The following is a 27,681-nucleotide window of genomic DNA, read 5'->3' as shown; positions in this document are numbered from 1 at the left end:
TTACCTTTATTTTATATATCTTTCACCAAGTAATTAAAAACCCTGGTTTAGTGTTATGTCTGAACACAACGGCAGAGAGGTTCATAGAGGAGAAGGCATGAAAGGCAACACAGAGATTTGCCACACAAAAAGCTACAGCTCTAAACAAATAAAATAACAAAAACTATATACTTAAGGCAGTGTATTAGTTTGCAGTTCATGTCATTGTGATGTCAATGTACTGGCCGCTAAGAGTAGGAATTGCTTCATTTTTCATTTCCTGGCTTTTGGGCATTCAGGCTAACTATATATCTTCCACCTGCATGTCAGGGTTTGTTTGGGGTTTTTTTGCACACTGTAATGTTCTATGTTTTTAAAGTGTCAGATAATAATGGCCCAAATGTACACTGCAGTCAAGTAACTACAGATGATACATTCTGCTAAATTTGCATTGAGACACTCAGGCAGTCAGACATTTTCTCCTTTCCCTGTTTCCTGGCTCTTCTAGCTTCCCCACCTTAGGCTGCTCAATTGAGGGCAGCTATCCTGTACCTCTCATGTCGGCACAGAAAGGCAGGCATGCTATAGGACTTAGATGTGACCTAAAAAGACCCTGGCTCAAATTACATTCTTACTCAGGAGACTCACTAAGTGAACATGTTTCTGTGTCAGTCTAACCTATGAGGACATAACATTAACAGGAGCTTATAAGCAAGAATTTTGGCAAGTCCCTCTTACTTTGTCATAGTGGTAAAAGCTACTTTGCTTGCTATGCCATCTTTCACACAAATATTACAGGGATAGAGGCCCTATCATGTACTACACATCCAGTCATCCTACCCATCCCACAGCTCTATTCTTTAGCCCCTGCCACACTCACCTCCCACCCATGGCAAATTAGGAAAGACTCTTTAGGGGCTGCTCCACTGGGCTGGGGGCCACTTTCTGAATATTTGCACCCAAGTTAGTGAGAGCACTCAAAGTCTCTCCTGCCCCAGAGCAAATGGAATGTTAATATGCTCTCAGCAGCTCCCTCACTTAGTGCCTTCACAGCTCCTTCCCTCTCTGACTAGAGTCGGCTCCCTATGGAACCAATTTTTGAAGAGGTCAGCACATGCCGCTTGTCTCTGCTTCACTCAGCAGCTGTCTCTTGCATACCACAGAACAGCACGTTAGTGGATCTGTCTGCAGTGGTTCAGTTAGGGCTGGACCTTGGGGCCAAAAGCCAGAGCCCTACAGCCCTGGGCCCCCCAAATCACCACTCAGCGAGCAGCAAGTGATGGGGGCAGTGGCAAACAGGCCTGATGCCCATACCTGTGCCACAATATCCTTCCTTCTCATATATTCAGGGGACAGCACGTGCACGGTTATAGAAGCTTGAATGATTATTTTTAAATATATTTTATCCATTTTTATAACAAGGGTGGTGCTTATTCCCATTTACATGCATGTAATGCCAGGGCAGCAGAAGCAAACTCCATTTTATTCCTATAGTCATAAGAGTGCTGCACTTTGAGTTTAGAATGTGAACCTGCACATGCTCAGAGTATTTGTTTTTTTTTTCAGTCACGGTTGGTAGAATCATAGGGTTGGAAGGGGCCTACAAGACCATCGAGTCCAACCTCCTACTCAGTGCAGGAAGTCTGATTCCCAGGCGGTTCCCCATCCAAGTACTAACCAGGGCTGACCCTGCTTAACTTCCAAGATCAGACAAGATCGGGTGCATCCAGCCCTTGTTGTTTCTTTGGGTTTTGTTTTGTTTTTTGCCCTAATATATTAGGAATATAGAAGCAGTTGTAAAGCATAGATTGCTTTTGGAATGGCAGGAGGGAAGAGAAATGTTATTTGTGTACCTCACAACTGAAGTAATACACATGGCTTTCTAAAGGCCCCCCCTGCCCCCCTGGTAAGATCATTAAGTCCAAGGTCTAAAATTACCTAGCTGCACCACTGTCTATTAGGACATTATTCTCTCTCCCTTTCACCACTTTGCTCAATCATGTCACACTCCTTCCCTGTTCCCCTCATCACATTAGAAGTGAATAGCTGAACCAGGCGGCCCTGCATTTATTTAAATGTGGGATATCCCTTTAGCCTAGAAAATTAATAGTAACCATTGCAGTGACTTGAATAATCTGGAACCAGATATGATGAATTCTGACTTCACAAAATTATGCCATCCTATATAAAGAAATCAGAGGGGGGAAAGAAGACAAATTTAATCAAGGACAGATTCTTGGCAGGGCAGGGCTGGGGGGCAGATAGAAAATATGTTTACGAGTTTAAGAATGTGACTGGCCAGACTTGAATGAAACCATGGGTTAGATAAGTAGCAATTTCAAATGTATTTCTTGCTCTTACAGTAGGGTTTAAGAGTAAAGTATCAGCCTACATATAATGGCTTAAAGCTATTTTATTTTGCTTTTGTTTATCTTGTTCTGTTTTCTCATAGGATGAAAGCAAAACACACACAATACATGCCTAGCTTTTACTTAAATGGCATCTTATTTAAGGAGAGTGATGACTGGGTAGAAGCTTTCTATGAAAGGTTTAGCTCATCGCATTTGAAAACTAAATTGCTCTCCATTTCAAATGTTTCAGTATGTGTCACAGTTGTGCCCTGTGACCAGTACACGTGCCCCAAATCCTCACAGATATTCATTGTTGTGGATCAAACCAGAATTTCAGCAACCCTGTACATATTTACTTGGGAATAAGTCCTTATTTAAATACACTGCAGACATATACACACACGTACCTGGGAGTAAGTCCCATTGAAGGCAATGGAACTTATATCTGAACAGACATGTATAGGATTCCACTGTTAATCTCCAGCTATGGATTGTAGCTCTTTGTTTTATAGTATTCTTTAGGTTTGTTGTTGTTTATTCGTTCAGTTGCTTCCGACTCTTCGTGACTTCATGGACCAGCCCACGCCAGAGCTTCCCAGCTCCCCCAAGGTCGAGTCCATCACCTCCATTCTTTAGGTTGTATTTGTTTTAATTTAATTTAATTGTGAGCTGCCTTGGAGGGAGGGCTCTTTCAGGGGCTGAACGATGGGATAGCAATAGCTCAATAAATAAATAAGACCAAATAAGAGGTGATAGCAGAGTGGTAGGCGGCAGTATTGCAACCGAAACTCTCCCCACGACCTGAGTTCGATCCCAGCGGAAGCTGGATTCCAGGTAGCCGGCTCAGGTCGACTCAGCCTTCCATCCTTCCAAGGTCAGTAAAATGAGTACCCAGCTTGCTGAGGGAAAGGTAGTCACGACTGGGGAAGGCAATGGCAAACCACCCCGCTATAGTCTGCCATGAAAACGCCAGCACAAGCGGCGTCCCTCTAGGAGTCAGCAATGACTCGGTGCTTGCACAGGAGGAACCTTTCTTTTCTTTCTAAGAGGTGATAGCAGTTTTCAAATCTCTGAAAGGTGGTCATGCAGAAGATGGAGCAGATGTGTTCTCTCTTGCTCCAGAGGTCAGGACTAGAACCAATGGTTGGAAATTGTAGGGAAGCAGATTTTGGCTAAACATTAGGAGAAACTTCCTAACAGTGAGGGCTGTTTAGCAGTGGAAGGGGTCATAGGCTCTCCTTCATTGGAGGTATTTAAGCAAGGCTGATGGCCATCTGTCAGGGATGGTGTAGCTGCATCCTGCATTGCAGAGCCCACATTGAGCAGGGCGATAGACTAGATTATCTCCAAGATCATTTCCAACTCTTGATTCTAGGATTCTATGAATTCTGGAAAATTGATATATACCGAGTGATTTTGTGAGCTTCCGAAGACATACCCTGTTTCCCTCAGGGCCTCCTTCCCAACAGCTGTCCTCACCACACATTCATTCTGTGGAAGGAGAACATGGAAGAACATATCAGAGCAATTGGGCAGCCTGCCAGTTATGGGTGAAGAGAACTCTGCAGGGCTTTTTTTTAATGTACAAGTATAAACAAAATATGTGGTTCGGGGGGGGGGAAGTGCAGTTCGAAAAGAACATTTGTGCAGTTCAAAATTCAGGTCAAGGTAATGTTGTACTATGTTAGTTGATGTAAGAAATGACTGATAACAGTGTAGTAGTAACTTGATGGCTTGGATCCATAGTCCACCACAATATACATAAAAAGAAAAACAGTACAGTCACATATTTGTATATAAATACCCATACACATATCTAACAGAATCATCCCCCCTAAGCTGTTTGGGATTTGGCATGTATTTTGCTTGCTGCCAAGGCAAATTTTGCTACCTGGACAGTGGCAAAAACATCAGTGCCAGAAAGAACACATATCTGATCTATGAGGGGTCTGTTTGACAGGGACCAGAGAATGATAGCAAGACATTTATGCCTAGAATGGTCATAAAAGGGACATCTTAATAAGCAGTGAAAAGCATCCTCAACCTCCCCAGACCCACAAATACAAAATCTTTGATTAAATGCTCCAGTCCATCATTCCAAAACCCCAGTTGTGGAATGCCCTCACCTTGGAGGCCCAATTAGCACGTACATTGGTTTCATTTCAGCACCAAGTAAAAACATGGCTTTTTACCAAAGCCTTTGAGGGCTAAATGCATTTCCTAAAGTAGCACACTGGTTTAACTGTTCTATTATTTTAGATTTTAATTGGTATTTGCTTGTTTAATGATTTAATATGTTTTAGCTGTTTAAAGTATTGTTTTATACTGTTTATACTCCAGGATTTTATCTGTATGCCACCCTAAGATCTTAATGATATAGGGCAGGATACAAATGTTTTAAATAAAACAAACAAACAATCTTTTCTCCAGAAACACAGAAGGTATACATTGTAGGCATAATGCTGTGAATGATTTTCTTAGAGGGGGGCAGAGTCAGAGTTATAAAGTAGCTGTCCAGACCAAATGACATCTTATATAATGGGTACCAACAGGAAGAAGACATCTGTGAGATTGTAACTAGATCCAACCGCTTCGAAAAGAGTTTTTTTTTTTCTTTCTTTAAGCATCTGCTTAACTCTATCAGAAGCAAATGAAGAAAAAGACTCAGTATCAATCCCATAAGCATGCAATATATGTCTGGTCAAGTTTACCCAATACTTTTGGGGTAAGGTCTGCAGTTGCTCTTGAAAGCATTTTTTAAAGTCACTCTTATAAGCCAACTTGAACCAACATAAAGCAAGTGCAACATGGATAGATGTTATAACAGAAGTCAGTTCTACTTCTGCCCTTAAAAGTGACACAGGTGTGCCCCAGGGGACAATTAAAAGAATTCTGGACCACCTGAAGAATAGAGGTATTCATATATCCCCATACCTCTGCCCCATGTGTCAGTTGTGGACTTCTTCCGGAATACCTCAACTGCAGGGGCAACCAAACTTCCCCCTTGAGATCTAAAAAACTGAAGTAAGGATTGGGTAGACTGAAATCAGCTTAGTTGCATCTAGATGTTGTCTCCATGAAAGTTGGACATTGAAGGTAAAGCCGAGATATTTAAAGTTGTGCAATTGTTCAATAGATTTATTGTCCAGCTTCCATGTATGAGTTTTCCTCTTCTTCCCAAAGACTACAATTTTAGTCTTAGCATAGTTAATAGACAAATGCTGTCTTGTGCAGAACTTACTCAGCTTTCTCGAGCCTTCTCATTCCAATTAATGTAGTGAAAATCATTGTAACATCATCCACATATAGAAGAACTGAGAGCTTAACATCCCGAATAAAAACTGGGAAGCATTCCAAATCACTCAGTTCTTGTACAATGCTATTGATATAAAAATTGAGGAAGGGCGCCAACAGACATCCTTGGCACACCCCTTTATTAGTTGGTATGATTTCTAATAACAATCCGTTTGCCCCAAGTCTAACTCTAGGAGTAGTGTTAGAGTGGAGCATTTGGATTAAAGTAACAGCCTTCTATCAATGTTTGCGGCAGATAACTTTTGCCATAAACAATCTCTATCCAGAAGGTCAAAGTCTGAACTAAAATCCACAAAAGTAACAAATAACTCTTTTCTGTCATGCTGAGAGTATTTCTGTGTTAAATGTTGAAGAACAAAACACTGATCTACTGTGGATTCCCCCTTTAAAACCTCATCTGTTCTTCAGCTAAAATCGAATTTTGAACTGTCCATGACTCTAATTTGCCCAAGGGATATTTAGTATACAATTTTGAGACAATGTTAAGCAGGCTGATTGGTCTCAAATTATTTGGGTTTGCTTTAGATACTTTTTTGTGAATAGGAACAACAATTCTCATTTCACAGCCCTGGGGGATTTTCCCATGGTGGTTTATATCAGTAAACGTTTTAGCAAGGGCTGGCCACCACCAAATGGGATTAGATCTAAAAGTCCACTTGGGAGCATATCCTCTCCAGGAGCCTTTTTAGAAGGCAGGGAGGCAATCAAATCATTTGCTTCAGCCCAGTTGCGTGTTCTCAACCAGGGTGGGAAGAAAAAGAGCAAGGGTTCCCTCTCATAAAGTGGGTTAGGAGAGGCCCCAACAGAAAATTGTCTAAAAAGGGCAGAAAAGTGGGCCTGCCATTGCAAAGAAGTAATTTTATTATGTAGAGCACCATGACATCCCCTTGTCCCTTTTGTCACTAGCATCCAGAATCTAGTTGAATCTCTTTCCGGAGTTGCCAGCCCCAGCTCCATCCAGGATTGTCATATGTACTTGTCCTTTTTCTGGTGCAGAAAATTTTTATACTCTGCACAAGCACATGTAGGTGGTAAAGTTTTCTAAAGAGTCTGCTTGCCTGTGTGAAAAATAAAGTGAGTTGTTCAGGCTCCTTTAAAGGTTCCTTTAGAACCCTAAACCCTGATCAAATATAACTATTTCTGCTCTCCCTGCCAAAGACAATCCCTCCAGACTCCACTGCTACTTTCCACAGTGTTCACCAATGCTTCCAAGATGAAGGAAATAACATTGGTGAGCTCTTTCATTGAAGTCAAAGTTTTCAGTATTATGATAAGAGCAGTAATGCCAGAAAATATCCAATTTGACATTCCAAACAGGGATTGCTGTACTCTGTTTGTGTATCTGTTCTTTCACAGTAAGTGGGAGTTCATGATGCCTCTTGCATGAAGCTTTAATATAACATAGTTCTGCATCAGAACTGTCAAATTCCCAGTTCTGAGGATTTTCTGTGACTCTAAGCATCAACTCATGTGCACACGCACAAGAAAAATGCACAGATGAGTTGTAGTGGCATGCACATTACAATCATACCACTGTGCAGTTCAAAATTTTCCTTAATAAAAGGACAATTTTCCTGTAACTTTGCCAGAGAAGCGTTACCATCTTTCCCCCCATGCTTCTTGGCAAGGATGCCATTCTATTGAGAGCTCAGTGACAAGCAGAAATTCAGTTGGAAAAGCTTTCCCCAACACGTGCAGCTGCTAAAAGAAAACCAGAAAACGATTGGCAACCCTATGCCAGAGCTGTGTTTGCACAGGTCTGTAGAAGAGAAAGATGTGATTTTCAGAAGTATATTGTAAAAGTAATATAAACATAGTTTTGTTTCACAACAAAATAGCTGTGGATTCCTGAAAGTCAAAGCTCTCTCTCTTTTACACACACACTTCTATGGAGATAAAATCAAACCTAGGGGTGATTTCTAAAATTTGTATTTTATTTACTATGAGTTATTCAAGTCATTCATTCATTTATTAAATTCCTTAATCACCCATCTGACTGGTCACCCGGCCACTCTGGTCAATGTACACAATATAAACAATAAAATTACACATTAAAATTACACATTAAAACATTATATTCTAAAATACCCTAACCCACCCCAAATGCCTGCGTGAACAACCAGGTTTTCAATGCATGGCACAAGCTCATTAGAGAGGGGGCATGGCAAAGTTCTCTAGGGAGGGAGTTCCACAAGCTGAGGGCCACCACAGAGAAGGCCCTTTCCTTTGTCCTCACCAGCCTAGCTACCCTGGCGGATGGGACAGAGAGATAGCCATCCGAGGCTGATCTTGTTGAGCACCCTGTCTGGTGTTGCTGGAGGGAGGCACTCCTTGAGATAGGCTGGGCCAGAACCATATAGGGTTTTAAAGGTCAAACCCAACACCTTGAATTTGGCCCAGAAAACAACTAGTAACCAGTGCAACTCCTTCAGCACCAGAATGATGTGATCACACTTGCGGCTGCCTTTAATCAGGCAAGCTGCTGCGTTCTGCATAGGGATGGTGGAGAAATCCACCATGGACTCCAATGAGGCCAGATTCTTTAGAATCCAGCCCCCTGGAGTCCGTGGCGGAATGGACTACTCCCCCCCGCCACCCCGCAAAGTTCTGTTGGGATGGACACTACCTGCCACCGGCTGGGTCCGAGTCCATCCTCTTCAGCCTGCAGCCATCCGCTGCTGGGCTGTGGACGCAAATGTTTACGTAGCCTACGTAAATATTTACGTAGCCTATCATAGCAAAGAGCAGGGACGCAAATGGGGTCCGCCACGCTGGACGCCATTTTGCGTCTGCAGACCGGCAGCGGATGGAAGTCTGGCTGCGGACAGGCCCAGCTGGCGGCTCCACAGACTTGCCATGAGCAGAGCCGGCCAGGGAGGATTCTGGGGAGAGGCAGTAGAGTGAATCAGTTGTTCAGTTGGGACTTTTTCCTTCCTTCTCCCATCAGTGTTGGCAAAGGTAACATCACTAATCATATATTTGGAAGGGGGGTACATAACCCCCCCCCCCCGCATTGTATAAGTGTATCATTTAAAATTTCAAACAGCAGCAGTAGAAAACATAATAAAGCACAGTAAGAGCCAGAACTTAAAAAAACAGAATGACTGCATATAGCAGGATGGACAGAAGACAGATGTGGATCTCCTGGTAGATCTCTGGGTGATTTGCAGTATAACAGCAAGGATTTCTGACACCCAACTGTTTAACAATAGTAGCAATAAAATGACTTCCCCTATCCCACCCCATATCTTGTACTACTGAAATGAAGAAAGCTTGAGATAACCAAGGCTGGATTTTTGTGTGTTAAGGACCTTCGTTCAGTTTTGGTTCTCAAAACAAATTCCTGTGTTCAGAATTCTTAAATTCTAAGCATATGTATTTTGCATCAGACTCTGGTTGGTGGATCTTGGAGAGTCTAGTGAAAAACAGAATATATCTGGCAAGCCTGAAACCTGCCCACCCATGACATATAGTGAAGGCAGACAGGCAATAAAATCCAGCATCTAAAGGTGAAATGTCTCTCTACATAGGAAGGTCTTGAAAGAAATGGAGGGAGTAATCCTATGGCCCCTAGACAGAGTCTAGTGGTGGTGTGGGGGAAGAGATGGGATAGTTTGGATTCCTGGATCCGAGGTCAGAGTCAGCTCTCTGACCTTGGAGCCAAGAATCCAAGCTCCCCACTTCCCCCACCCTTTGCAGCCAGCCCAGACAGAACTGAGCTGGCTGCCTCTCTGAAGTCACAAAAGCAACCTTGGAGAGGAGGGGAAGGGGGCGTGCCAGTGAGCGGAGGGGACTAGAGAGGCCGGCTTAGGCCTCCCCAGCCTCCTTCCCTCCTGCTCTGCAGAGCCCCAGCTAGATGAGTGAAGAAGCCCATCTAGCCAAAATGCAAAGTGGGAGGAGCGTGGAGGCAAAGATCACCTCCCTGCTGCTTCTTGCTCTGCATTGGATGGCCAGAATCCTATCACAATAGGATTTCCCCCTAAAACATCTCTTTGGGCCAAACTTGACGAGATGTTTGGAGATCCGTAACAGGGCCTCCCATTTCCTTCATATTGTTTTAAAAAGCAGCTGGCAGGCTGTCCAAAATGAATTTGGAATGTGGTGCTACAGGGAGAGTGCCTTAACCCTTTTCCCTATGCCTTATTCTGGTATAAATTGTATTCCCCACCCCACCGCACGCCATTTGCCTGCTTAGGGAAGCTTTTAAGAGAAATCTTTCCTGATTTCTCTTTTCCATGAAGAAAGATATAGCAACAGCTATGGGTTCATTTGGGGCTAACATTTAACATTCACGCTTATTTATGTTTACAAATCCTTGTCTGCTTTTGGCACAACAAAGAAGTTTAAATCCTAGTACAGTGCATCCAGGAGCTACAACGTAAAGTTTCTAGATGCAAGCTATTGTCAGGCTTTCAGTCTGAACCTATGGCTTACTGCAGTGAAACAGCAAAGTCACATAATCAGACAGAAAGGCACAAGGGGATAACATCCCCAGGCATTGCTGAAGGGACTTAACCTTATTCCTATTCATTTATTACACTTTTAGACCAAAATTCCAAATAACTGAAAAGGAATAACCAAAGTTCTCTGGGCAATGTTGAGGTAAAGATATAAATTATGAAATATTTTATATTTAATAACACAAAATAAAAACAGCAGCAAGGGATAAAAGGAGTACAGCAGCACATGATGAAACCAAAGTAAAACCAACACCAAAAATAAAACAATGCTAAGGTCTAGAAGCATGAAAACAATTCTTTAAATGCCTGGGAGAATAAAAAGGTCCTCATTTGGTATGGAAAAGACCAAAATGTAGGCACCAGGTGAGCCTCTCTGGGGAGGCCATTCCACAGATGGGGTGCCACAACTGAAAAGGCCTTCTCTCTTATAACCACCCACCTTGCCACTTTTGGCAGGGGCACCTGGAGGGCGCTTCTGATAATATGACCTCAGGTTCCCAGTAGGTAAATTCCAAGGGTAGACACATTGGGCTTTTCTACATGAAGCTTTTAACCCACACCTTACCAAGGCATCTGCTTCTGGTGTCTTTGCATGATTGAGCTCAGATCCTTTACACATGTTTTTTTCCCAGGGATTTTCTTTTCTGCCTTTCTCTTTGTTGCATTACACAACCATTAGGTGGCACTGTGGTATAGTAGAATTGCACAATTACATGAGGCTTCTATAATGTAATTGAGAAAAATACCAGACTATCCTCATTAGGAAAAAACCCACAATAATGGTTGCAAAGCATGGGAGAGGACCTGGAAGATGACAAAGTCGAATAAAGGACCTGCAAACTACCATGTGTGAGCAATCATGAGTGCACAATAAAAGCCTTGTGCAGAAAGGCTCATTAATGCCCATCAGGACTGCCATGCAACTGCTGATCCTTATTTCCTGTGTTGCAAATGAACTTCTCTGTGGCAGGACAAAGAGAAATATTGAATGCATAGAAGCAGGGATGGGAAACTTGTGGCCATCCAGATGTTGTTGGACTGCAATTCCCATCACCCCCAGCCAGCATAGCCAATGGTGAGGGACAATGGGAGTTGCAGTCCAGCAACATCTGGAGGGTCACAAGTTGCCCGCTCCTGGTGCAGAGAAAGTCTTTTAAACTGCTAGGGATGTACAAAAGTCACTTACCTGTTCGCGGATTATGTTTATGGTGGGGGGGAGGCGTTCCATCCCTCCCCCCGGAATCCTGGACAGGGGGGAGGCGTGCCGTTCCTCCCCACTGGAATCCTCCGTGGCCGGTTGTGCTCTGCGGCAGCTCTGCGGAGCAGCTGGCCAGCCCCAGCCAGACCAGATCCGTCCGCAGCTGGATTTCTGGCCGCGGAGGGCTCTGGGGGAAAAAAAACAAAAACCGCGTACGCAAATGGCGGCGGCTATGGCCGCCACCATTTGTGTTCCTTATTTTTGCCCTCTTAATCTACGTAAATATTTACGTAGACTACGACGGCGAAAATAAAGAGGAACGCAAATAGCGTAGCGGGCGCTATTTGCGCCCCTTTTTGATTCCCCGTTTTAGCCTACGTAAATATTTACGTAGGCTAAAATGGGGAATCAAAAAGAGACGCAAATAGTGCCCGCTACGCTATTTGCGTTCCCCTTTATTTTCGCCGTCATAGCCTATGTAAATATTTATGTAGACTAAGATGGGCAAAAATAAGGAACGCAAATGGCGGCAGCCATAGCTGCCGCCATTTGTGTATGCAGTTGTTTTTTTTTTTAACCAACCCAGCCGTGATAGGCTACGTAAAGATTTACGTAGCCTATCACCTCGTGTGTTTTTTAAAAAAAACCTTAGCCATGATAGGCTACATAAATCTTTACGTAGCCTATCACGTCTTTTTTTTTTTTACAAGAACAAGAGTGGAAATGGTGGTGGCGGTAGCCGGTCGGAAGACCAGCCGCTGCTGCCGCCAGAGCCGCTGCCACTCGGAAGATCCGCACCAGGTGAGTCTCATCCCGGGGGGGATCCGCGGGGGGTGGGGGGGTGGCAGGCCGGTCTGCCACAGATTTCGGGGGGCCGAATGCACTGGCATTTGGCCTCACCAAGATCCGTGGTGGAATTCTCTGCCATCCCTATGCAAACCTATGCCCACTTATCTGGGAATAGGCCCCATTCAATAGGACTTACTTCTGAGTAAACATGTATAAAAACATGCTGTTAACCCATCAGCTCCTGAGTTAGAAGAGCTTAACTCTCTGCCTTTCTTTCATAGGAGGAGCACAGTAGTAACTAGAAAAATTACAAGACTGATACCAGAGCATTCAAGTATGAACAGAACACAAATATGCAAAATATTTGATAGTGTCTGAGTAAAGAAAGGCTAGGCCACTGGGGGACCTAAAATAATTCATTTTATAGCTCAAATCCCAACCACACACACCTTCCAACTCTCCTACAAAGTTTCTGTTCTAGCTAGTTTTGCTCTTATTGAGGCTTCCTAAAGAATGCCACAAGTAATTAAGGCTGTCCATCACCCGAACTTGTAATATCAAAGCAAAATTCTTAACTGTACTGCACAGGCCTTTTGCAACTAATTCGTGCTTTGCAAATCGTTTTGTGAATTAGCTGTCAAAGGACCGAAGTTACGTTGCAGTGCACTTTTCGAAGCACATTGTTGTTTCATCAAGCCCCTCTTTTGAACCTTGTGGTAACTGAGCTCAAGTTGGAATGGTTGGCGATCTCAGCTCCTTTGAAATGTAACCTTCACATGAAATTTATTTGAGCTACATCTGGGATGCTAAGCAGCTCATATCTAAATTCTTGCAGGCATATCCTGCAGGAGAATCCTTTTTCAGAGAGCAGAAAACATGTATCTACTGCTAAAGCTTGAAAACATGCCATTCTTAGTATTATTGCTTTGAGCACAATAGAGGATTATGATGAGCGTAAACAATATGTAAACATTAATATGGTAACTGTGCTTACCTTTTCTATTTTGAGCTTTGCACAATAATATCACAGAATGTGCCCTTTGGATCTCATGGCCTTTGCACCTCACAATTTATCCTTCCCCCCCCACACACACACACCCCAAGGACAGATCATGCATCTGATGAAGTGTTCTCTAGTCCACTAATGCTAATGCCACAATAATCCTAAAACATGTCTAAGAAGTAAGTCCCACTGAGTTCAACAGAGCTTACTCATATGTGAGTATAAATCCGTTAGTCTTTAAGATCCCATAAAGATGCTTATTTGCACAATTTTTTGTGTGTGGCGAGTCATGTAGTGAGAAGCTCAGGTCTGAAGGTTTAAGGTTCAGGGGTAAGTCTACATCTCTGTCCTAGATGTTCAGTATTTTGTGGGTAAGCCAACTACAGGGGGAAGAAGATCTTTCTGAAGTGTGAGCTCCTTTCATCTCCCAAACCTTCTTTCAAGAATGGAAACTTTGTTTTTGTTTTTTGCCTCTCTCCTACTTTCTGGAAATAATCAAAAGGCATTTAAGAGGAAGCCTGTGATTGTAAACAAATCACATCCCATTGATTTCACCTGAACTTACTTTCAGATAATGTTCATGCTCTGAGTGCCATTACTGCAAGCCTCCAATAATTTTTATACTCTGAGTTCTTGGTTTGTGTGAACAATATGCTTTTAATGTATTTCTGCATACAGATAAATCTTATAATACTAGAATATAAGCAGGAATACCCAAGTTAATTAATTGACAAAAGATTCAGGACCGACCAAATAAAATACCTCTCAATATATACCTAATTAACTTATGGAATCCACTATCTGAAGATTTGCTGATGTGCTACCTTAGATATCTTTAAATGAATATTAGATCAATTAACGAATAAGGGAACAATCCTATGGCCGCTAGTCAGCGGCTAGATGGCCATAGGATAGGTCGGTTCCCTGAGAATTGACCTCCACCCCCTCCCACGCTGCCTTTTAGGCAGCGCGGATTGGCCCCATGCTCCGCACTTGTAAGAGGAGCACGGAGCGGCAAAAACGAGGCATTCTTGGGGGCAGAGCGGGGCAGGCGGACGTGCCGTTCCAATGCTTCCTATGCATCGTCCGGCGTCCGCTCCCCTTCCTCCGACTTCCTGTGGACAGACAGCCAAAATCGGCTGTCTAGCCATGAATGCAGGGCGGCTGAAGTACGAAGATCCCCTCCACACTGCTCCTACCCTGCATTGCATAGGTGCTCACCTCCGAGTTCGGAGGCAGCTGCCTATCCTAATTGGATTGCAGCCTAAGTATATTAATGCCTATTAGCTAGTATTACATGGTAGGGGTGTGGAACCTCAGGTCTTTGAGCTAAATATGTCCCACCTGGGGTCACAGCCTGGTCCTCCAGCATTCAGCAGATGGCCACAAACCCTTCCCCTGTTCCCACCCCTTTATCAACGATTTGGTGGCTTCCTGACCTTTGCACATTTTCCCCCATTTTAAAAGGTTGAAATGTTTCTCCCAAGACTTAGTTCCTGGCAGTAAGGGCTTTAAGTGAAAATATGCTTGGTGGTGGGGTTTGTTTGTTTTTTGGTACTTTTTGGCCCTGCCCCTTTTTCCTTTGGTCTCTGCCCACCATTGGAATGCAGCTCCAGAGAGCTTCTCTGAAATTTCATTTCATTTTGTTTCTTATATTTCTATACCGCCCCATAGCCAAAGTTCTCTGGGAGGTTCACAAAAATTAAAAACCATTAAAATACATTATATAAAATGTAAAAACCATTGACAACAATGAGGTAAATAACACACACAACAACATATATCTAAAACAATTTAAAACTATCAGCCAGAGACAATCAAGAGACTCATTATATGCTGCCAAATGCCTTAGAGGACAGTTTTAACCTGGCACCAAAAAGATGGCAATGTTGGCACCAGGCAGGCCTCATCAGAGAGATTATTCCATAAATGGGGAGCCACCACCAAAAAGGCCCTCTCCCTTGTTGCTGCCCTCTGAGCTTCCCTTGGAGGAGGATCCCGGAGGAGGGCCTTACATGGTGAACATAGTGTACAGGTAGGTTCATACTGGGAGAGGCACTCCATCAGGTATTTTGGTCCTGAACCACATTAGGCTTTATAGGTCAAAACCAGCACTTTGAATTGGGCTCAGAAGCATATAGGCAGCCAGTGCAATTGAATTTGGCTGTTGGGCTGAATGAGGTTTGGTACCCCTGTTATATGGGGTTCCTATCACATTTCTATGAACAGAGCTATCGGACTGGGTTGTCCTGAGGAAAAAATGCCTAGACTCTTAAGACTAGACAAAAGAGCGTTGATAGCCCTGATGTTCAGGCCATTGATGGCCGAAGAAGGCTAGGTGATGGTCAGAGGAGATGGCTCACCCAGATCTCTCTCCCTACTTCTGCTCTAGCCAGGAAAAGGGGACAAGGTGCCTATGTGTAAAAAGAATAGCCTGCAGTTTGAGGCAGATGGAGGTAGACTGAGGAAAGACACAGAGAACCTGCCATGCTTCAGCTTTGTGGAACCATCTTAGACTGCTGGCTGTCTACAGGGCTGGCTCAAGTGCTGGCTATCTTCCCCCTCCCTCACCTGTCATAGTACCGGTGGCAAGCTGGGTGTCATCGGCATATTCAGTGCATCCAGTCCCCAAAATAAGACATGAGTGATTAATCTCCACCATAGTTTTATTAATATCTTTACCATGCAGCTTTTGAAATAGCAACAGCAGAAGCCAACATTCCTTTGAATGTTGGATCAAGACATTTGCTACCAAAGAACAGGGTGCAGATGGGATTCTTTTTCAAATCGTTTAAATAGCAATATGCAGTTTTGCAAGTAACAGGAAGGAGAAAAAGGAGGAAATGATTCTTGTATGCCAGATGTGCTGAACAGAGACAGCTATTGAGCATGAGTGTCTTCTTTTTATAGTCGAGGGAGCTTTGAAGAATTGCTAAAAGCAGTCTAACAGATATTCTGCAATCTACATTGCTGGGATATTATGGGGAAAAAATCATGTATGTGCGGGGGTGGAGTAGACCTGGAACACAGAGCTCAGGGCTGTTGTGGAATCTTCATGCGACTTTCAGAATAGGCTGGCCAAAACGTTTGGTTGGATTCATTTAGGTCAGGGAGGGGTGGGCAACTTGTGGCCCTCCAAATGCTTTGACCTACAACTGCCATCAGCCCTAGCCACCATGGCCAGTGGTGAGGCATGATGGGCTCTATAGGCCAAAACATCTCACCCCAATGAAGTGGACTCAGACCAGGAAACCAAAGGAGTCCACAGATGGTCTGCCATCGTTAGTGCCCTATAGGTTAGATTCGAAATGGATGCACAGCAGGGAGCATAATCGTTTGTGGAAATGTTGGTAGTAGTTCTCCTTTTGAAGTTTCCATCTGAAGAAACACAGGTTTGTTCCTCTGCCACCTTACCAACCCTTTTGGGAACATTTTTGGGAACATTCACTGGATCCAGCTGAGTCAAACAACCCAGAAGCTTGCAAGCAGGACAAGGCAGCGGCTGCTCCTACCTCCTCTCTCTTGATCACCTTCTCTGGGCACCACAGCAGGGAAGGGTTAGGCCCAAGCTGCTGCCTAGAGAAAAAGTGTGAACAGCCACAGCTTTTGCTTGCTTACACATTTCCCCACCAGCCATCCCCAGGAACGCAGAACTCAGAGGAGGAGGCGCTCTGGGTGGGGCTCCAGGGCTTCCCAGCTGGAGAGGGGTCCTCGCACCCACACTTTTCTTGCTCCTTGGCTGCAGCACAGCGATTGCTCTTTGCTCTTTATTTAATGCCCGATCACCTCTCATCACCAGTAGTGCAGTTAGGGAATTCAGACTCTGGACTGATGGGCCCCCTCTGCAGCTGGCACCGCGCATTACTTCAGTCACTTCGAAACGTGCTAAGCCCGCCTCGCTGCTTTGGGGGCCCTGCGGCTCATTCTGCTAAGAGGGGCCCCGGTTTCCTGCCCCAACGCCCCGCTCGCCAGCAGCAGCTGCAGCATTTCCTCCGAAACAAAAGCGAAGGCGTCACGCGCACGTGTGAAAAGCGGTGCTTAAGGTACCTCGGCTTTAACTCGGGACGGGCACGTAGGGAAGCCACTTCCTTGTCCCATAATCGCCCCCAGACAGAAAGGCACGATCCAACCACGAGGGAGTCCTTCCTCCTCCTCCTCTCCTCCTCCCCTGGCGTGTTTACATTCGCGCGTCTCGCTCGGTCTTCCTGGTTCGGAGTGGAACAGGCGGCGGCGGGAGCCCCACCCCTCGGTGCCGCACAGGCCCCCCCGCGCACCCTTGCCCGCGCGAAGGTGCCGACGGCGGGGAGGCGGCAGCGGAGCCGCAGCCGGTGCCGCGGGGGCTACGGGCAGGTCCGCGTGGCTGGAGGAGGACGGGGCACTGACCGCGCTCTCTCCGGAAAGGGCTGCGGGGAGCTCGCGGGCGAGGCGCGCGCTGTGGCTGCCCAGCCGCCCCGGGGCACACGGTCGCGCCTCCTCCCGAGAACACCTTGGCGCGGCAAAACCTTCCACGCTGGGCGGCCGGGCGGAGCAACAAGCCCGCCCTTCCTGGCTTGGCTCGGCTCGGCTCGCACACCAGCCCAGCGCAGGCCACGATTCGACAGGCGTCAGGGGAGACGCCGAAGACGACGAGCGCCTTCGCTCGTTACTCCGCGTTTATTGATTTCTTTGTTTACAAGCGCGGCTCCGATCCGGCTTCGGGGCAGACCCGAGGGGGATCCGCCCCCGCGCCCTCCTCTCCTTCGGCAGCTAAAGATCGACCCACAACACCGCCCTGACCTCGCAGGTTGCGGACGCCGCCTCTCCTCCCCCACCGCCCGCCCCGCGCTCGAAATCTGCTTCCTCGTGTGGGTGGGGGGCCTCCTCTGTCTCCACCCCCGCCTTTCCGATCGCCTCCCTCGGCCGTTGGACGCTGCAGAGCCCCCCGGCGCCGGAGAGGCCAGAGCGAGCGAGGACCCCTCGGGTGCGTTACGGTGATCGTCCTTTCCGAAGCGTGGTCTGATCAGCGCGCTCTGGCGGGAGCTGCCAAGAGACAGGGGAACGCCTGAGATGGTGGCGGGGCTGGCGGGTGACGGTGGTTGTTGTGACAGGCTGTCTCACGTCTGTGTCTGGCGGCGGCGGCATGGCACACGCGGCGCGCCACGCGGATGCCTCTGATCGTGTGTGCGCGGCGGGCGCGCGGGGCTGCGGGCGCTTGTGTATGGAAACCGTGGGATCGGGGCTGCGGAGAGGGGAGGCGACGGGGTGCGCTTGTGTGCAATGGAATGGCCGGATGGATCGCAGGCAGAGAAAAAGGCAGACTTGTCCTTTCCCCTCTTGGCCGAATGGCGCCCACAAACAGGTGCCTGCCTGCCTTGGGGCGGGGTGGCTAGCGGCACAGACAGTGGCTGGTGGCGCATAGTATTTGTACGCCCTCCCGATCTTGCACATCGGCTGCCCTCCCCCCTCCTAAGCCTGGTATCAAATCAGTCTTCCACACTAGCAGCGGCAGTGCTAGGTTACTTGTGCCTTTTGACGCGTATTTTCCTACACCTGACAGTGGTGATGAAGGGCTTTCCTGGAGGCCTCTCAAATGGGTTTGCGGCTGAAGAAGGCCAGGAACTGAATGGGACATGAGGTCTTCTTGCCCAGGAATATGGCACTACTAGAGAAAAGTGTACAGGAAGAGAGGCGGAAGGGGTGGGAGGAAGAGGCCTTGATCTCTTGCTGCTGCTGGTGATTATACAGCCAGTGGATGTTTCGTAAAGTGAGGATTTTGTTAACCGGCCTCTTATGGCATTTTATTAAGAAAAAAGCACAATCGCAAGAGGATCATAGTTAGAGGAGACTGTGGTTGCTGCATTAGTCCTCGGTGAGAAATTCAAAATGAAGATGTTCATGAAGTGAAAAGCTTGCATATTCCTCCAGCTGGGTTGGCCCAATAGAACAAGGGTGAGCAGACTTAAGGCTCACGGCTCTGCTTTGTTTTTTGACTAGAACCCTGCAGCTGGAGCCAGGCCCAAAAGACATATACATAGAGTGGAAGAATTCTGAGCCCAGGAATTCGTTAGGAATGCCAGAACTGAACAGTGCCCCAACATTTCTTTCTTTTAGCATTACAATTGTGGTTGTTGGGGAAGAATTTTGTTGTTTCTGTTGGTAAACAACTGCAAGTCAGAGATATTTCAGTAGATCCCGATCTACCTTCTACCCACCTTCACAAGAGAAGATATTTTAATTATTGTCATATAATTGAATAATAGAGGAGAGAGTTCACACACACACCCCCCCACACACACATTTGCTAGTAGATCTTCTGGTTTGTAATTTCAGTTGAGTTTAGAATTTGTGAATAAACAATGGTAATTATCTGCATTAAAGCTGAACCCCCTCTACACATATGGCTGCAACCAGATCTGTGAAGAGATTTATTTATTTTATTTATTTCATTTCTGTATCGCTCAATAGCTGAAGCTGTTGGTGATGTGCTGCCTTTGACGCATAGATCAAACAGCTTGGGTACTTGTGTCACAGTTAGCAAAGTATCCAGGCTTGTGATTCACTTCTCAGGGTATTCTCATCACAAAGTTACTGAACTTGGTAATCATGCTATGCTTGTTGCCAGCCCTTGTTCGTCATAATTGATGGAGGCCGTATCAGCCATGCAAGCTCATTTATGAAACTGTTCTCTATACGCACTAGCCTCGTGGATCATGTAACTGCTTTTCTAAGCCTTTGCACTGCTTCTTCCTGGCAACAGCATGATTCTTTAAGATGTTCTTTCAAAGGCTCATGACTTGTAATTTTGTATACGAAACATAATGCTGTGTGATCTACTCTTGTCAATGAGGTGTAATTTCAAGTTAAGTTGAAAAGAATGAGGGAGAATTAAATAATAGTGGTTATCCTACTCACACTTTGAAAGACAAACAGTGCAATCCTTTACATATTTACTCAGAAGTAAGTCCCATGGAGTTCAGTGGGGCTTAGTACCACAAAACCGGATATACGATTGCAGCCTTGAGCATCAATTTTACACCTCTTGCAGATATACATAGCAATCACGTTAGCAATTTGAAAATGACTGGAGTGTAACTTTATCCCAAGACTGGAAATAGTTCCACTTTAAATCAAGTATATTTCCACAGTTTAATGGTTTCATTGTTTTTTAATGATTATTTCAGAATTCCTTTGTTTTATTATTTGGGTTTTTGTAAGCTGCTTCAGTGCAGGGAGTAGCAAGGTGCAAGTAATTTTAAGAAATAAGTATTTCTGAGCTTCTCATTTTTGGTCACCTGTTGGCATGCTGTTTTTGGCACTATTTCAAAAATCAAAAGACAAAATTAAAAACATGGAAGCCTTCCAGCCATTTTGGTATATCCTAAAGATATGTTTTTTGGGGTTTTTTTAAATCATTATCAAGTTCTACCTGGAACCCTACAAAGAACTTGACATACAATATTCTTATACTTCCGAAAGTGAAATGCCAATTCAAATCAAGGGTAGGAATAAAGCTGAAAATATTGGTTACTATTCTATCCCAGGATCTTTGAAGCACCATTACCACTTTATGACAGATTAATCTTATAGCTATTTATCTAGCAGTAAGCCCCCATTGAACTCACTTCTGAATACATAACGCTCCAGATGTACATATGGAGACTCCAGCCTTTTCTGGAGGGACGTATGCGGAAGGTCACGTTGGAGGACTCCTCTTCTCCCCTATGGCCATTAGTCTTTGGGTTGCCTTGGGATTCTGTCTTATCCCCCATGTTTTTAACATCTACATGAAGCCACTGGGAGAAGTCATCCAGAGGTCTGCACTAAGGCATCATTGATATGCCAATGACACACAGCTCTGCATCTTGTTTCCACCAACTAGGAGGCTTTGGAAGCACCGAACTGGTATCTGGTGGCAGATTTGGGATGGATGAGGGCAAACAAGCTGAAGCTTTCTCCAGATGACAGGAGTGCTGTGGGTGGAGAAACCTGTTGATCTGGGTGGAGGTGTGAGACCATTATTGGAAGGGACCAAGTAGTCAGCTGAAGAACCAAGTATTCAGTTTGGGGCAGTGGCGGCTGGTGGCTCTGATGTCACTGGGGTGGTAAATCCACTCTGGGTTTCAGTCAGAAACAGTCAGAAGATGTGAAGCTTAGATAGCTCCTTTAGAGATCATTCTCCACTGATCCACCACCACCACCACCACATCCTGGGACTAAGTTAATTTAATGACAGCCTGCAGCTATACAAACCTTTTCATGCCCATGCCCTAAGATTGGCCATGGAGGCCTGGCTGATGTGCCCCCCTGCAAGATCTGTTAGGTTCACAGGCATCAGAGATATGGCCTTTTCTGTGGTGGCCTCATCCTTATGGAATGCCCTACAATGGCAAGTTCACATGGCTCCTTTACTGATTGTTTTTAAGTGGGTCGTGACAATTGTTCCAGGCTGCTTTTTATTGATTGTAGGCCCATTTTTATTAGGGGAAGTATTATTGTTGCAGCTGTTAAATGTTATGTATTGTTGTATTAGCTCATTCTATTTTATTATTTTAACATTTTACTTTGTGAACTGCCTTGGGGAGGACTTGCTTCCAACATCAGTACAGAAACGTTTTATATAAATAGATAGATGAGAGCTCATCAAGGGGATGCTATTTCTGCAGGAATCCCCATGGTGACATGGTGCCCAGCCATCACTCTTCCTCAGAGAAAAGAACTGTCACATCTCTTGGTGCAAAAGAGGGCAGGTTCAGGGGCCACAGGTCAAGTCATGATGGTGGCATGGAACTTTAACCCTTTCCCCACAGCATGGTCCCAGTCGGAATGGAGGAGTGGGTTTATCTGCTATTTGCACTGGGAAGGAAGCTACCAATGGCAGGAAAGCTACCAATGGCTCCAATGGGAGCTTTCCTCCCACTGCAGACAGGAAGTGCAGCAGGGACCAACTCCAGCTGGGACTGTGGCAGGGGCAAAGGGTTAAAGTTTCCCCAGTGGTCCCGACACATCTTGCCCCCCCCCCCAAGTATTTGTTTAAAAGAAACAAACATGTGAAGCCAAACAATGTGTATTGTATCTGTTTACTTTTTTGGTGGCTTTTAGGTTCTGTATCCTTTTGTGTCAGTTACCTCAGAGAGGCTAAAACCACTTGCTGGTGCATGCTGATTTCACTTCACTTTTTTCACGTCACTCCCTTAGGTGGTTTTGCTCCTGTTGCCTCTGGCAACTGGGCAGTTGAGCCGGCATACTGCATTAACTTAAGCTGCTGATAAAACTAGTTCTCTGTTGGGATGACAGTTATTTGGGCAAGGCAACTAAATGAAGAGTGGTGCATGCCTGATAAAATAAGTTATTCCTAATGAATCAATATTGCTGTCCCAATTAGTCATTGTAACAGGCCTACCTTCAATTAGTAGAAAGCCCAGTGTAATGTTACTCCCTTCATAAGTCTCTAAATTGAGTATCAGTCGTAAGTGCTTGGGGCAGTTCTTCTCAGAACAAACATTTAATTGTCTTGTAATAACAAATTGTAACTGTGGGGACTTTCTTCAAATAGTATTTCAAACAGTACGTTGCTTGGATGAAGGTCAGAGGACTTTGTATACAGTGTTATGTTCTGTGGATTTGTTGAATGTTGACTACTGAATTTGGGCATTGCTAATGTAACTGGCTTATCAAATTCGAAGAGGGCTTAATACAGTTCTGCAGTAGGATTGTTCCTAGTCAAAGAGAAGGGGAGGAAGCATCTGGAGACAGGGTTGTGCTTAATGGAACAGGGCACAGCTAACCATGCAAGCCTGTACATGTCTACTCAGAAGCAAGTCTCAGTAGATTAGCTGCCTTGAGCACCATTTCTGGTAGAAATGTGGGATATAACTGTAATAAATAATAAATAAAAGTGGGTGCCATGGTGCTTATACAGAATGGCAGCCTAATTTGATAGGCCTGAATACAACCCATCTACTCTGCAAACAGGTACCGTGCAGTATTTTGCTGGCTCTAGCTCTTCTATACTTTTATTGGGATATATCATAGTCCTTCCATTCTTTGGGCTTGAAATGCCTTCCATATGTGGAGTGTATTGTTTTCCTTCTGCTCTCATTAGTGGTTGAGTTGGATATGTTGATTGTGCTGATTGAAAATGAATTGGCTCCTTGCTTGATTCTTCTTGAGCTCAGTGCTTTTGAGGGACTCCAAGCAAAAATGTGCATCACCATCTGGTTCTAGTTCACCAGTGTCCCTTCTATTCCCTGGCATATTTTTTGTATTGCAGAAGGTATGATGGTTTCAGGAAGAATGGAAAGATAAAGGACGCACTTCTATTTCTTGTCCTTCTGAAACCTTCCCTCCCTGCCTGCTCTGAACCTGATAACTTCATTGTTATTAGGGGTTGGGGTTCTGGGGAATGGGAAAGGAAAAGAGGGTTCTTTTTCCCTACAGAGTCCTTCCTCCAAGACACTATAAGCTATTAGGGGCTCAATCAGGCCAATTTCCTCTCCTTTTGCTTATTTTTTTTTTTTCAATTGACAACTCCAACATTCCATAGGTCCTGGAAGTCACTGAGCCTTTATAGCAGGGATGGGAAACCTATAGCCCTCCAGATGTTGTTGGACTATAACTCCCATACTCCCTGACCATTGATTATGCTGGCTGTGTGATGGGAGTTGGAGTCCAACAACATTTGGAGGGTCACAGGTTCCCCACCTCTGCTATGTAGTCCTTCTTAGGCCATTGGGGTCTTTAAAAATGATTGTATACTACTTAGTACATTAAGAGAAAAACAAACTAATGTCTTATACATATCCCCCAGATATGTATAAAGCACTACCTTATTTTTGGATAGCCCCATTCCCTTCCAAACTGATACACTTCAGATCACCCAAGTTCCATATGAGAGGAATTGATGATGGTTTAACCATGAGTGTACATGGTGGCTTATTGATTAACATAATCAAAGTAGCTTAGGATGCAATCCTATACATTGCTGGCTGGGAAACGCTGGGAGTTGTAGGACATTTTCCTGTCTAAACATGCATAGGATTGTGTCCTTGCTGTCTAAATTTAGACTGTGGGGGTGGGGACAACACAGGTAGAGAAGGAAAGGATGTCAGAGTAACAACTTAGCAAAAAGTGAGAAGGTGTGTGTATGTGTGTGAAGGTATGCAAGCTTTGTTTTGGTTGGAGTGGAAGAAGTAGTTGGTTAAGTCAAGGACTGTGGAAGAAGTACATTTTCAGGAAGGTTTGAAGGTAGAAAGAGAGATGGATAGCATCGTGTGGATACTTGAAGGCAAGCAAGCAAGAACTTGTTCATCATAAGGTGGTTTCTTGTCATACTTTACAATGTTTGTTTTCCATAGAATGGCAAACTCATCGCACATCATTGTCAGGAGGAGAAACTCAGATTTCCACATTTCCATTCCTTTGCTCACTCTCTAGACCAGAGCTGACACCCAAATGCAAATTGGAGTCATATACAGAAAACAAAATTATGATAAGAATTAAAAGCCAACACAAATGCCTTTCTGGACAAGCTGCCTTAGCAACACTGACATAGATTAATAATAGGATAAGGAGACAAAAGGTAATTCCAGATATGTGGAGACAAGATGTCCTTGAAAGGACCTAAGTGTTGTGGATTATTAAAACCCGGAGAGCCTGGAAGTCACAGCACATTGACTCTATGCTGTCATCTGGCTCATTTTTCAATTACACTTCACTGATTGTATCCTTTAAAGTTACAAGTAGGACAGCTCGATCCCTCCCCATTTTGTCACCACTGCCAAGAGTGACTGACACTGTGATTTTTATTTCTATTACCACTACTTTGTCTGGACTGACAGCTTAATGAATGCCATGCTTTCCTCCATGTGGGCATTCGTATAAGAACTGTATCTAAAATGGAGAGGCATTGGGAGCACTGTACATTTTTTTTAAAAGAATAACAATATTTAGTATGCGGTATGTGTTTCTGTTTGCTGAACGTGGAACTTCCAGTTAGAGACTTAAGAATTCACCCCTCCCCCATAATTTGGTTATATCGTTATTTATGTGAATAGGACACTTGAATTGCTGGAGTACAGGTATATTATGCATGTGTAGCAGCTTGCAATCTAATTGTCTGAGGGAATGTTCCAGCAAGCTTCAGTGATGTGAAGACTTGTCGACTTGGTTGGGTGAGCTCTAGTTTGGGATATGAGGGAAAAGGTCATAGTAATCAATCATGTTTGAGAAAAGATTCAGATAATACCTGGCAAGAAATGCCATTTGATATTGTAAGATGTTATTGTAAACGGGGTGTAGTAATTATATCATTTTAAAGTTCAGTATTCTACATTCTTAAACAGTTTCAGTCTTGTAATAAGCACAAGTTGAGGTTAAAAAAAAACAATAAGGGAAAAGACTGCAGTCGTAATAATAACACTCATGTGTCTTTCCAGTTTGGGCCCCGCTTTATCTTGCAATGGCTGTGTGTGTTTTTTATAACTTGTTTACAACTGGGGGGAAAACTGAAAGAAGAATTGTTTTATTGGTGTGATACTACTACTCAATATAGCTGAATGATGACTATAGGGATGTTCAAACAACCTGCTCCATGCATACGTCTAATGCATGGATGTGGGGGAGAATTCAGGTAGTCTCTGGCCTATCTGTTGTTAACAATTTCATACATTTTTGTATCCTGAACATATGGTTCTGTTCAGTTGTCTGAAATAATTTTGGGAACAGTTTTGGAACATTCTTCCCCCAGCTGTGCAATCATGGGTGAAGCCTAAAATATGGAATATGCTATAATTCTGGCTGAGGATTATGTCTTGGTTGGATGGAAAGTGGAGCAAGAAGAACTGATGGGACAAGTGATCCAAGAGGTTGTTCTGGTGTTAGAAGAAGAGAGAGAACTAATGTGTGTTCTAGAACACTTTCTAATTTTGGTGAGCTGGAGCACATTAGTCATTTTTGCCCTGAAAATATAATGTCCAGGTTTCAGAAAGAGCAAGATTGTCTTATCAGGACTGTTGAAATTGCTTTTTATAAAATGGTTGAAATAGAAAGGAGAAAGATACAAGCTCTTCTGGATTCTAAGAACTATCAAACTCAAAAATAGGAATGGCTGATTTCAGAACTGGAACATGTAGGGCAGCCTTCCCCAATCAGGTGCCCTCCAGATGTTTTAAACTACAACCCCCATAATTCCTGACAGTGCTGTCTGGGGCTGATGGGAGTTGAAGTCCAAAACATCTGGAGGGCATCAAGTTAAGGAAGGCCACTGTAGGGAATACTTTTACAGCTATCCTGTAACATATATATATAGAAATCGTGTCTGAGTTGAAAGATACCTAGATGGAGATCCACCAGACTACTGCTGTTCCATACACCATGGAGGCACCTAATTCTTTTTCTTTTGTGAATGCATGCTCCACATCTTCTTTATTCATGTATTCATTTTGTGTATGCCTGAGCACAAATTTGCCAATTAATAGTAGCTGAAACAGAAACATTGTTGCTGAGAGGCAATGGATACTTCATTACTGATTGTGGGTAGATGAGCTAGCGGTAAAAACATGACCGGGCCAAGCAGGGCAGAATGGGAGACTTCAGAAGGCAAATGTGTTGTAAATGGCCCTTTATGTCACTTCGGTATTACAATTTTTTGGCACAGAAGCTCTCCTACAAGTCACTTCTACATCTGCTAATTATATCCAAGAATGTTCTTTCATCAGCTCCTATACTTGAAAATCCCTTATTGGAATTCTTAGTGCTCTGAGCCAGATCTGTTGACAACAGAATAAGTTATAGTCCTGCAATATACACAGCAAGACTTTGTTAGAACTGATGCACATAATCTGTGCTTATGTGTTTATTTTATTTGTAAAATAAAAAATGGCACTCAAGGTGGCCATTATAGACCTATGTTATAAAGCTGCCTCTCAAGTTACAAGATTAAAGCTGTAACCCTATCCACACTTGCCTGGGAGTAAGTCCCACTGAATTCAGTAGCACTTACTTCCTAGTAGACAAGCATAGGATTGCACTATAAAGCTGTAACCCTTTGAACGTTTATCCAGATATAAGTCCAATTGGACTCTGTGGGACAAGACAAGAGAGTGTCCCATTAAATAAAAATGTCCCATCGGGACATTTAATCCAAGCATCAAGGGGCCAGTGCACTCATCAGAGAGGCTAGTTCGTTTGTTTTCTTTTCTACCTGTGGTAGTTCCATGCTCTTGGATCTTCTGAGTTGACCAGAGATTTACAGGGGAATATAAAAACACGTTTCTGTCTGCATTGGCTACAAGGATCTGCCTCTTGTCTTAAAATTGTAATATGTGCGACAGTTGCCATGATACTTGAGTGGCAATTTATTTGCTGTTCCAGCCTACAAACAACATTTTATTAAGGACCATGTTAACACAAGAGAAAGCTACTGAGCACTACTGCCTCTAATGTTGAATCAGGCATAAGATGAATAGGACATGGAGAACTGTCCTATGTTGAAAGATTCAGATAACCTTTATCTGAACCTTTCAGATGTCAAGTAAGACTTGCAATCTGTTGTGGGACTAGATCTGTATCCTTTTGCATGCTGGGGTATGAGAACCATGATCCATACGT

General features: G+C 44.3%; 1 protein-coding gene and 1 long non-coding RNA gene across 5 annotated transcripts in view; one reads left to right on the top strand and one right to left on the bottom strand.

The window, feature by feature from the left end:
- Window positions 1-20,450, bottom strand: part of LOC146347182 (uncharacterized) — an 82,501-nt gene extending 62,051 nt beyond the window's left edge. For both annotated transcript variants that reach the window (XR_014790194.1, XR_014790195.1), the window contains exon 1: window positions 17,143-20,450. This is a non-coding gene — a long non-coding RNA (uncharacterized LOC146347182). The remainder of the gene's footprint in view (window positions 1-17,142) is intronic.
- Window positions 13,737-27,681, top strand: part of MBP (myelin basic protein) — a 172,225-nt gene continuing 158,280 nt past the window's right edge. For 2 of the 3 annotated variants that reach the window (XM_084850037.1, XM_084850036.1), the window contains exon 1: window positions 13,737-18,055. Coding sequence is in view for 1 of the 3 variants with exons in the window: in XM_084850035.1 (XP_084706161.1) it covers window positions 16,870-17,138 (269 nt within the window). In the remaining 2 variants the exon portion in view is untranslated. The remainder of the gene's footprint in view (window positions 18,056-27,681) is intronic. The other variant, XM_084850035.1, reaches the window with a different exon arrangement.

Source organism: Heloderma suspectum, chromosome 4 (genome assembly GCF_057233095.1).
Source record: "Heloderma suspectum isolate Gila_16-S chromosome 4, 16-S_ref, whole genome shotgun sequence".
Taxonomy (NCBI): domain Eukaryota; kingdom Metazoa; phylum Chordata; class Lepidosauria; order Squamata; family Helodermatidae; genus Heloderma; species Heloderma suspectum.
This window is presented reverse-complemented; position numbering and strand designations above follow the sequence as displayed.